Source organism: Rattus norvegicus, chromosome 6, assembly GCF_021556685.1.
Source record: "Rattus norvegicus strain SHRSP/BbbUtx chromosome 6, alternate assembly SHRSP_T2T, whole genome shotgun sequence".
Taxonomy (NCBI): domain Eukaryota; kingdom Metazoa; phylum Chordata; class Mammalia; order Rodentia; family Muridae; genus Rattus; species Rattus norvegicus.
Genome location: NC_141539.1, coordinates 143,184,675 through 143,196,970, shown reverse-complemented (window position 1 = coordinate 143,196,970; position 12,296 = coordinate 143,184,675). Strand labels below are relative to the sequence as shown.

At 42.4% G+C, this 12,296-nt stretch overlaps 1 protein-coding gene across 15 annotated transcripts in view; it reads right to left on the bottom strand.

Annotated features, from left to right (window-relative positions):
- Ncapg2 (non-SMC condensin II complex, subunit G2) overlaps window positions 1-12,296 on the bottom strand; it is a 74,402-nt gene that overhangs the window by 15,440 nt on the left and 46,666 nt on the right. For all 15 annotated transcript variants that reach the window (XM_087554006.1, XM_087553999.1, NM_001427667.1 and 12 more), the window contains 5 exon segments: window positions 12,129-12,228; window positions 8,518-8,705; window positions 7,273-7,413; window positions 3,832-3,935; window positions 893-993 (listed from right to left, as the gene is read on the bottom strand). In XM_087554006.1, coding sequence (XP_087410132.1) covers window positions 893-993; window positions 3,832-3,935; window positions 7,273-7,413; window positions 8,518-8,705; window positions 12,129-12,228 — 634 coding nt within the window.

Sequence of the window (12,296 nt, the reverse complement as noted above, 5' to 3'; positions counted from 1 at the left end):
AGTCTGGATTTCACTAATGTTGCCCCAAACTTCCTGCGTCAGCTTCCTGGGTAGCTGCAGGACCTGCAGACCTGTGTTACCAGTTTCACCCAGATTTTTAGACATAAGTAACACTGGGCAAAATCAATAGCAGTTCAATTTGGAGCTGGGCCTAGTGGGCCAGACCTGTAATCCCAGCTATTAGCAAGGCTAAGGCAGGAAAACACCAAGTTCAAGGCCTGCCTAGGTTAAAGTAAATTCAAGGCTAGCCTAGATAAGTTAGTCAGATCCAGTCTCAAAATTAAAAGGGGAACTGGTGCCATAGGAACTGGTGCCACAGCTCAGGGATAGAGCATGTATCTAGCCTAAGGAAGGCAAGGGGGAGGGGGAGGGGAAAGTCAGAAAGGAGGTAAGGAAGAAAGGTAAAAAGGGAAAGGGGAAGCCAGGAGGGATCCAATTCTGAAGTACAGAGTGAGAGTCACCTGCACCCAACAGTTTACGTGAAAGGCAGACAGGAGCAGAGAAGTAAGCTCATGCAGAGAGGCCCAGTGAGGCAGACTACACTCAGACAGCATTAGGGAACACAGCTGAAAAGGCTGTTGAGAAGCCTGTTCTGGCAGAGGCGAGGTAAACAGAGGCCGAATTTCCAAACATCTCTAACATTAAGAGCAAAGAAGGGGCTGGAGAAAAGGCTCAGTGGCTAAGAGCACTGACTGCTCTTCCCGAGTTCAAATCCCAGCAACCACATGGTGGCTCACAACCATCTGTAGTGAAATCTGATGCCCTCTTCTGGTGTGTCTGAAGACGGCTACAGTGTACTCATATATGATAAATAAAAATTTAAAAAAAAAAAAAAAGAGCAAAGAAGGACATTATCAGTAACGCACAACGAAGGAGAAATAAGGTAACCAACCTCTGTTAAAAACCAAAATAATATGCAGAACAGCTGTGAGGCACACAATGCCTTCAATGTCACCGGAAGTTACGCATGTCTTTAGTTCATCCAAAAATGACCTATAAAATCAGCAAACATCTGAAATTACTCCACATCCTAATACTTCACAGAAAAATAAACACGGACAAGGGTCACCCACAATCATAACCACCACTTTTCAGGTAACATGGGAAGCTGGCTGAGGTCCTCTCCTACGTGTATTACATGTCAGCTCTTGAAAATAAAATGTTGAAACCACATGGTGTGCGTAGAAGGAGAACAAGAAAACTGGCCTTTGAAATGCACTGGCTACTCCAAATGTAGTAAGTGTGCTACTGAAAGGCAATGCACAGCCCTGGAAATGACGCACCTAGACTATATAGTGCCACATGTGTTCAGAGTCTGAAAAACAAGCCCCTCTATACTGTGGTCCCTGTGTCTAGAATCCCAGGTGAGGGATAACTGGATTGCGGAGCTAAGTTACAGCTGAATGTTGAACAAAAACTGCACTGATGTTTCACCTGCAGCTTGCGGAAAACAGTGTGCTGGCTGAGTTCTCGTTGTGTTGAATCAAACTAGTCACCATGAAGAGGGAACTCCAACTGAGGCCTGCCTCCACCCGACTGGCCTCTGGCCAAGTCTATGGCACATTTTCATGATTAATGATTGATGTGGGAGGACCCAGCCCTCTGTGGGTGGAGCCACCTCTGGGTAGGCACTCCTGATTCTATAAAAAAGCAAACTGAGCAAGCCTTGGAGACTTGCAGGTAGTGTTTCTCCATGGTCCCTGTTTTAATTCCTGCCTCAGCTTCTTTCAATGATAGAATGTAATTGGACACGTAAGCCAATAAACCCTTCCCTTCCCACATTGGTTTTGTTTGTTTGGTGTTTTATCAGAGTAACAGAGAAGCAACTACGACAAAAAGTGATACTAAAAAGTGAAATACTGCTGTGATGGTCATCATTGCTTTGAGAGAGGGTCATGAAAGGGTTTTGGAGCTTTGAGCTAGAGAGGACACTGAGTGTTCAGAGCATACTGAGCTGCTCTGGGAAGATAGGGTTGTTGAGAAAGATACAGAGGACTGTGAAATTTCAGAGGAAAGCATGACTTCTAACAGGGTTGTTTATGTGATTTAATTTAAACAATCTATGGAAACGAAAACTTCTGTGTTATTGAAACAAATGATGCTGGTTAGCTGGAGCTGAAGAATCAGCTGTGATTAGTAAGAGACTAGCATCACCTAGGTAATATCTGGAAAGTGCTTCCACAGGGTCAGCACACAGAAGTTGGGGGTCTTTTTGGGGGAAGGGGATTGGAGCAAGACTGTAACCCAAGCTGGTAGCCAAACCATGTTAAAACATATGAGTTTCCCACATAGAACTAGTTTTGAAAGCATGAAGGGGTCATAGATTGCAGAGGAAGCTTGGCACCACATGGCAAAGCTGGAGTCCCCAGAGAAGCCAGAAAAACACTGGTGAATGCAAAGCCTTAGTAATGGAGATTCCAACACACTGGAGATGCCAGGTCTTGGGACAGCCATTCAGGACAAAAGCAGGTATTACAAAGAGCCAGCCTGAGTCTACCAGACAAGTTGTATGGGGTATTAAAGGACTTTGGAGCCCACTAGATCTTATAAGAATTTCAAATAATCTGAGGCTATACTGATGGTCATTGGTTTGGCTTAAGTGTTACTGTTTTTATGCCTTGCTTCTTCACTCTTGTAATAACAAAATATATAACTTGTCCCCCCCCCACCCCCCCGGAGCTGGGGACCGAACCCAGGGCCTTGCGGTTGCTAGGCAAGTGCTCTACCACTGAGCTAAATCCCCAACCCATAACTTGTTTTTTTTGTTTTTCTGGAGCCCAGTTAAAGAAATTTACTTTAAAAAAAAAAAGAAACTGGACTTTCAAAGTACTGAAAATTTTGAATACCATGGATCTTTATACTGGTACTTGTAAAGTTTTTCTATGTTTTATATTGTGATATTAACATGAAATCTTGGGGTTAAACAAGAAAGCAAAGGTGATGATTTAATAGTGACATGTACGTCACAATGACAATGGGTGAATTTTGTTACTTAGCTTTTGCCAATTTGACACAAACGAGAGTCACCTGGCAAGACAGAACCGCAGTTGGGAAAATACTTCCATCAGACTGGCCTGTGGGAATGTCTACGGACACTCTTGATTAAGATTACTATTGGGGGCCCAAGCCTACCGTGGCAGCTGCCACCCTTGGACAGGTGACCCTGAGTTGTGTAGGCAAGCAAGCTGAACAAGTCAGAGAGCAAGTCAGTAAGCACTGCACCTAGACGGTCTGTTTCCAGTTCCTGCTTTGTCTTCTCTCCACGATAAACTATATAACCTGTGAGTTAAATAAATCCTTTCCTCCTTAAGTTGATTTTGGTTAGTGTTTTATCAAAGCAACAGAGAAGCAAACTAGAACAAACAGCAAGAATTTTTTTGTTTTGTTTATTTGTTTGCTTTTCAAGATAGGTTTTCTCTGTGTAGCTCTGGCTGTCCTAGAACCAGCTCTGTAGACCAGGCTGGCCTCAAACTCAAAGAGATCTTTGCCTCTGCCTTTGCCATGAGTGTAGGGATTAAAGACCTGTGCCACCACCACCCAGCAAGAAGCATTTTTGTACACTTTCCCCTTCTACCAGAATTTAGTTGTGATAAACATAGCCAAAACTATGTAAGTGACTGTAACAGTTTATAGAAAGTCAGGGTCATCTTTACAAAAGTTTAGTGTTAACATTTTCCATCACTCATAAAATGAAGAAAAATTCGATGGAATGTTTTTCTCAAGGGTGTAAAAAATACCTTTGAAAGCCTGAGAGTGTAAGATAATAAAGCGGAGGCACTGGAAACAATTACAGAAAGGGCTGTGCCAAGATCAGAGAGAGAAGACAATTACCTGACCACATCCGAAGACTTCATTATTACTCCCATTAAACTCCTTGAAAATGGAGGAAGGTCAGCAAGACATTGTGGTGAAGTCAGCTCTTCTATATCAGAAACCTAGAAATGTTTCAGATCAGTATATCATAAATGATCTAGAATGACAACTTGGTTCACACTGATTTGGGTTTCTTCTACCTGACAAAAGCATTTCAGAAACTCAAAAGAACAAGCTTTATTCACTACAGTTAGTTATGAATGTGGCATTATTTCACCCAAGGACATAGAAATAAAGGATATATCAATCACTTGGCAAGCCCTTTATCAAATGGCCTTTATCTAACTTGGTATCATCTTCTATAAACAATACACTTTATGCTAAGCCACTTTAACCAGTTCTCCTTCTCAGCCCAGATTAGAATTTCAGTCTCAGAATGCTGGTGTTTTGGTCTAAAGTTGCCCTGTGGTACAATGGGCAAGGTAGGGATATACTGTCCAGGCTATGCACTGCAAGATGTGGAACAGCATCCCTGGCCTCTGCTACTTGCTTGACAGAAGATACCTGTAACTAATGGGCTAGGTCCTCATAGGTCACACCCTGGACAACACTACTACCAGTCACATGAGGGTTGACAGGTCATTCACTGTTGAGTAAATTCCTCATGGAAACAGTTCCTGAAGTAATTTGTAGTTCCCACTCCCAGAGGAGGCTTGTGTCTGTTTTCTCCTGTAATAGCTGCAGTATGAACATCTCGCCTTATTTCTTCCTCCCTGTCTTTTGCCTAAGTCTTGCTGTCTTGGGCACATTACATTAAATGATAAGGTTTAGCATCCACCAACCTAAGTGTTGAGAATACATTTATGATACACTGAAAGCACTACTGAGTGAAATAAAGGTAATTTAAAATACAATAACACGTTTAGCCTATGTCAAAATAAAACACCTGACTACAGCAAAGATTCAAGGAAGCTCTAATAAGAAGACTATTACTAGGAGAGTCTTACGAAGTATAAGGTAAGGTGAATTCATTAAGGCACTGTGATGAACCCCAAGACCAGTAGTCCTCAACCTTCCTATAGCTGCTTACAGTTCCTCATGTTGCGGTAACCCCCCAATCAAAAAAAAAAATTACTTTCATTGCTACTTCATAACTATAATTTTGCCACTGTTATGAATCATAATGTAAATAACTGTGTTTTCCAATGGTCTTAGGTGACCCCAGTGAAAGAAAGGGTCACTCAACACTCCCAAAGGAATTGTGGCCCACAGGTTGAGAAATAATATTCTAGAGAAACCAAGTAAAAGCCAATCCACAGAAAAGATAAAATGTAGCAATAGAAAAAGCTAGGCATGGTGGCTAATGCCTGTGAGCCAGTACTGCGGAGGCTGAGGCAGGGGTTTATCAAGAGTTCACAGCCAGGATGACCTAAGGTGTGAGTCCCTGTCTTGAATGCTGATGTAATTAAGCTCAACAGATAAACTATAAGCATCCAAATGAAGACACTAGTCAGAGTGAATTTTACAAACTAATTATACGGTATACTCACAACACCTTAACTATGAAGACAGGTCAGAAGTAAAATCTAAAAACAGAGTTCCTATACAAACAAGAAGCATGAGAAGACTAGATTGGCTACAAAACTAACAAAGCAGACTTTGTGAAGCATTATGGAAAACACATTTTCTTAAAGGAGTCAAAAATAGGACATAAAAAGAAACTGTATTCTTTAATGTGTATACCAACCAACCAGGAAGATCCCCAAAGGAAAACTGAAAAGAAAATAAATTAAAAAACAAAACAATCTGCAGTCAAGGAGAGGCCTTCAGAAGACCTGCCAGTCACCAGTGAGTACTCTTGGAAGGGGCAGAGCAGAGCACGTCTAACTAGGAAAGGACACGATCAGCTGCTGCTCTACTTGGCTCACACAGCACAGGGCAGTACAAACAAAATGAGCGAACTGGGCCGAGCCAGGCAGTTCAGGGTCCAGGTCCGTGCAAAGGCCACTAATTCTTTGTAACTTTAGCTGTGCAGCCTTCTGAAGCTAAGTCCTAATCCTAGATTTACTCAGATAACTATAAATTCTAATATATGTTTTAAAACTTGATTAACATCACATTGACATTTTATACAACAAAATTTGTAAGATTAAAATAATCTTTTTGGATTGAAGAAATAGCTCAGTGGTTAGGAGCACTAGTTCCTCCTGCAGAGGACCTAGGTTTGGCTCTTAGCATCATCGTGCTGCTTCAGAAATCATCTGTTGGGGTTGGGAATTTAGCTCAGTAGTGGAGCGCTTGCCTAGCAAGCACAAGGCCCTGGGTTCGGTCCTCAGCTCCGGAAAAAAATAAATAAATAAAATAAAAAATCATCTGTTAACTCCAGTTCCAATGAATCTGATGCCTTCTTTTACCCTCCACAGGCACCAGGCATGTACACACATACATATAAGCAAACACTCACAGACATAAAAACAGAGTAATTTGTATTTAATCATGCTGTATGCTGACATTTTGGCAAGTATTCTGGCAATGCCCCAGAGCTTTATGCCGATGTGCTAGCATCTGTGCAAGCATACTCAGGGAGTGGCGCAATGAGAATCTGCATCTTCATTTCTCAGAATACCCATGGTCAAGCAGTACATGACCATCTCTAAGTACATGCATTCAGTGAGTTAGTTCATTCTCCTCCAAGTCACTACATATGTACATGTGGCGCATCTCAGAGCCCAAGAAGATAAAGACCATACCGCATGCTCTCTATGGTATTCAATCACTTTCTGTGTTAGCTCAAACGATTCCCTGATCAGATCAATCTTTAACCAAAAAGGTTAAATCTGTGTAAATAAGAGTCTTCCATTCACCTTGAACTATGCTAGGAAAACAGATTTCAAAACTTCAAGTTTCTGGAGCTAGAGGGATGGCTTGACTGCTAAGAGAGCTTGTTGTTTTTACAGAATAACACAGGCTTAGGCCCCAGAACCCCAAAAGCACTGACAACAACCTGTATATCCAGTTGTAGAGTATCTGATATCCTCTATGGTCTCTGTGACCACCAGGTATGCATATGAGACACATAAACACATGTGGGTAAAACATCCATACATAATATTCAAGCTTCCTTTGGAGTGAAAAGAAAAAAAGACATGCAGAGATGTAAACCACTGTATACCAATTCAGTCCAGAGTAGTCCTGAACTGTCAGCCCAACTCTCCCTGAGAAACTATGAACTCACTCAAAAGTCTGAGACCCAGCATGATGTCCACATCTTGGAGCCAGACGCATCTCAGTCAGGAGGGACAGTACCCTTAGCATGTGCTCCACAGCTGCCATGTGGATGACAGACAGCCAACGAGCTGAATGGCAAGGAACAATTCTCACTAAAACTGGAAACACCTAACCAAGTCCTGTAAGCAGAACAGTGAAGAAAACAACAGTGTCACACTGGATAACACTCACCTTCTGTAGCTGGTGACTTATCTCAACCACTGGTGCAGCGATCAGAGTAGAAAGCACAGCGTGATGCACCGCAGTGTCCTGGTGCCAGGACTGGATAGTGGTGATAAATTCATGAAGAGGGGTCTGAACAGAATGAAAGAGCTGCAAGAAATCACATCAGTCACTGTCAGGAGAGCTAAGACTCAGAAAGGAGGAAAGAAAACAAGTACCAGAGATGTGGCTCGCATCTGTATAAACGCAAATCAGGGGGGGTGAGGCAGGAGGACGGAGATGAGTGTGAGGCCAACCTGAGCTACACTGTGAATTCTAGGTCAACCTAAGCTACAGAGTAAGATATTGCCCCCCCGCCCCAAAATAATAATAACAATGGCTGCTGGGTACAGTGGTATATGCCTTGGGAGGCAAAGGCAGGTTGACTTCTGTGATTACAAGGCCAGCCTGCTCTACACAGTGAGTTCAAGGACAGCCAGAGCTCCACAAAGAAAGAACCTCTCTCAAAAACAACAAAGATAAAATAAAACAAACCAATAATATAAAAAAAATATCAACAGTGAAGAGGGAGGGATGACAGGAAAAAGGCAATAATATTAAAATAAAATTATCAGCTTGGGCAGTGCATTCTGAAAAACACTACTCAGTGGACAATGGGAGACTTGGCAGGGACACTGGGCTAAACCACATAAACAATGTGTCAGCAATGTTCACGTCTTTCCATCAGCTAAGGCTAGAATAAAATTGAAACTCTTTAGTATTTCATAAACATTTAAACATTTCTTAAATTATAACAATAACAGTTTACTGATAGAAAAATAACAATATAATTTATTCAGGAACTGGCTTTGTACTGTTTTAAGGATAGGTCTATTCCTTTGATATTTTAGGACCTGCCTCTTCAGTCACCTCAGTCTATGAGCTTTCCACCATCAACAGAAAGCCACGGTCCTTTCAGGATGTTTCTAAAGGAGACATGACAGGTGGCGGGAGTTAGCATTCTCCCAGGCGGTCACTGTTTCTGTTCAAATGCTCATCTTCACAGATACGTTCTATTTGGACCTCGATCCCCAGCCCTAGAGCGTGGATCTGCAGGCTTCGCTTCAGGGTTGGCATCACCACACTCAACGACCTCAGCAGGCAGCACAGGGAGAGTCAGCGCATGCAGCCAGTCTCCACACATTTTACCCTGCCACCCGAAGAATTCCCACCCCACCCCTCCTCTTCCCCCGCTGGCCCGTTCTAGCACAATACCTGCAGACTTTCCTCAGGCTGCTTCCTGAAGACACAGGCAACACATTCCAACATCTTCTGAAACACCTCCTGGACTAAGTCAAACAGCACTGTGACCTTCTCATCTGAATCTGTTCTGTAAATCATGGAGTTCCCAGCTATCTCCTTCAGAATGCCAAGAAGTAATGAAACATAAAAAAATTCCTTCACTAAAAAGAAAAGAAACATTAATTACCTAAACACATGATTTAGCTGCAATTGCTCAATGCTTGTACATGGTTGTAATGGAAGAATCTATTACTACCAAGTGAGCACGAAGCACCTTGTCAGATCGATCCAAACTACAACCCAACACATAAAAACCTGTTCCCCAACAGCTACAGTATAGCTGATTCTGTCAGTAAACCAAGAACTTTGGTTCTTAAGAACTGCATGTGAAAAACTGGCAGTGTGACTCCTATGACACATGATTTAGAAAACACAGACTTAACTCTTATATTAACACCTAGGTGAAAACCCAGAAAGGACAACTCATGTGAGGCTATCATTTGATAACCTCAGAGATTTCTGATACTTGGTAGTAATTGGTTTCCTTTGTTTTTGGTTTTTTTTTTTTTTTTCAACTACCTCCTACTGGGTATATTATTTAGAAAATTAATTCTGTGTATGAGCCCAATAACACTATTATTCCATTTACCTTTCTAATCAATCTTTCCAGTAAAAGCTACAAAAACAGAGACCGTGGTCTGCCCCCAGTAAGCCTCAAGGGCACCCTGTATCACCCTGTCCCACCCTAACACATGGCTCAGGTGCTGCTTCACCTTTAACTTTTGGGTACGGACAGCAAGCATCCTGGCAGAACCCATGGTACAAGCTACACTGAAATAAAACGAGCATGCAATAAGCACACACTCACAGAAGCCTATTGTCCAGGTGACCAGAAGGACACCAGAGAATGGGTCTGGATAAGAAGGGTAAAACCATCCACCTACAAAATGGACTAAGGATGCAGCAAGCTGCCATAGACCATAACCAACTATACCCCAAACCTTCCTGCCTAAGGAAGAGACTTTGTATCCCAGAGGCTCTCTATGAATCCTCTCCAGGGCTAAGACTGCCAGAATCAATAAGCAGCTGCATAAAATCACTAAACCACCAGAGAAACTTTCAAGGATCTACTACTCTCACTCATAGGAGGGTGGAAGAACTCAACTCCTCATATACATTGATCATGTGGAACATCTACTGACGGGACAGGTGATGAACTCTTTAAACCAGGATACTGCGCACCAAGGCCCAGACAGGTGTTTTGAGGTGGAAAGATGCACCCCTAATCTGGGCCACATGTTCTGCTATGTAAAGCCTATATAAAGGACATGGAAGAAGGAAGCTTGCTTTCTCTTTGCCTGCTTGCTCTCTCTTGCCTTGCTAGCACAGCTACAGCAAAAAAGGTCCTCTCCAGGGCAGAGCTCAAAGCCAGAAAACAAGGAGAAAACAGGAAACTGAAGCAGTGCTGGCTCCACGGCCCTTCGCTACGCTCATCTTTAGGTTGCCAAGCACCTGCCAACGAACTAACAGCTCGTTATCTCAGCAAGGATGGAAAGCCTCAGAGACAGCCTCACACGCTGGCTGCAGGCAACGGCATGTACGTGGCAGCCTTGGTCACTGAGGTGCTCGAGTCCCAGACACATTACGTCATCAGTGGTCTTCTTCTTTCATTTAAGATGGAAGCCCTACATTTCTTATAGTCGTTACTTTTAAAAATTAAACATTACTTTTTTTTTTCCTTTTCTTTTTTTCGGAGCTGGGGACTGAACCCAGGGCCTTGCACCTGCTAGGCAAGCGCTCTACCACTGAGCTAAATCCCCAGCCCCTAAACATTACTTAACTGGGCTTTTATTTTTCAGTAAAGTATCTTTTCCCACAGCCCTATTTTGTTGTTGCCTGATTTTCGACAATCCGTACGCTGTATTATAGTGGGAGCACCTGAAGTTTGTGAGCTGAGACCCCTAATTTACTTGGTTTACATACCTGGCCACCCAACTGTGTCCTGGAAATGGCTTCTTTAGAATATGCATTTGAATTTATAAAGAATACCCTACCTGGGTGTAATTAATATTGACATAAAGTGGTGGTTTAAAAGAGAATGGTGCCCAGTTGGCAGAAGTGTTTGAGAAGGGTTAGAAAATGTCACTGTGTTGGAGGAGGTGTGTCATTTGGGACAGGCTTTGAGGTTTCAAACCCATGCCATTCCCAGTGAGAGCCTCTTTTTTGAATAGCTATGTCTCAGGATGTAAGCTCTCAGCTATTACTCCAGCTCATGCTTGCCTGCTTGCTGCCACACTCCCTACCATGAAAGACAGGGACTCACTTCCCCAGTAAACTCTGTTTTCTACAAATTGCCTTGATCATGGTGTCTTTATCAGAGCAATAGAAAAGTAACTAAGACATATAACTAATTTCTGAAAATGGCTTCTTTATTTTGCCTCTTTCAAGCAGAGCAAGAAGTTCAAAACAAAGTAGACTCTAGGTCTTACCTCCCTAAATTGCTGGATTCAGGTTTAGCTCTGACCTGATCTAAAGGGATTGGGCACCACCATGTGATAAAAATGGACTCACTGGACAGCAAAAATCTGGTTAGCTCTACAATACTACTCTTATACATAATTAAAAATAGATTCAGCCCTTAGGCAGAACAATTCCTAAATGATGCATGAAGTGATGACTGAATTTTGATTATTTCAATTAATAATTTTATATAGAATGTAGTTTTTACTATAGAGTTGATTAAAAAGAGCTGTGCAAGAAATAATCCTACAACTTTAGAATTTGTAAACTGATACAGTATCTTGCTATACTTGAAGCTGCCAACTAGTGTTCAGAAGCAAAGGGAGAGTAGGCCACTCAGGCCGGCCTGAAAGGATCTAAGCTACAAGGATGAGGACAAACTACATGACACACATCACTTGACTACAATGGCTAACTTCACCCAGTTAAATGTGTTAAACAGAATTCAATGAAGGACGGCTTCTCTCGTTAAACTACTAGACTTTAAAAAAATGAATAAGGATGGCTTCTCTCACTAAATTACTAGACTTTTAAAAATGAAAATTTCAAATGTGAAAAGACATCTGCACAGAGCTCAGTAACTGGGATGTGTAGTAAAAACCACTAACAGTCCATACCACAGAGGATGACTGGGGCCTTGGGAAGATGCAAGGGCATAGCTCAATAGGACTCTTCTTGTCATACTCTGTGTCAGAGGCATCCCTAGTTCTGGTCCCAGGTGTACCACACTCCTGGTCACATCACTCACAACACTTCTTCTGGGAGGGTCGCTACATAGATGCCAGGTGAAGTCTGCCCACCAACAAGGCAGATCCAGGGTGCAGAACCCCAAGGACCCTGTCAGAAACTGGATGGGTGTGCCTGACATCAGAAGCATCTCTAAAACTGCTAGCTGCATTAGATAATAAACAACTGTTCTGGCAAAAGCCAGTGTGTGTTACTTGGAACATATGTCAGTTGCTTGGAAGCCAGATTCTGATCTACAGAGGGAGGGAATGAGGGACCAGCTATAAATACTTATTGCTTTCAAACATTCCTTTAATGAATGGATAATGCTAGGGTACCTGTTTTCATTATTCCAAAACTCCGCTGTAGAAGCTGCACCTGAAATTTAGGATCTCCAAGTCCCACCATGACAGCATCTTTACACACAGCCAGGTAAGTCTGTAAGACATTCATGGGTCCATCAACAACAAAAACCATTCAACAAGGAAGGCAGACAAGCCCAAAAA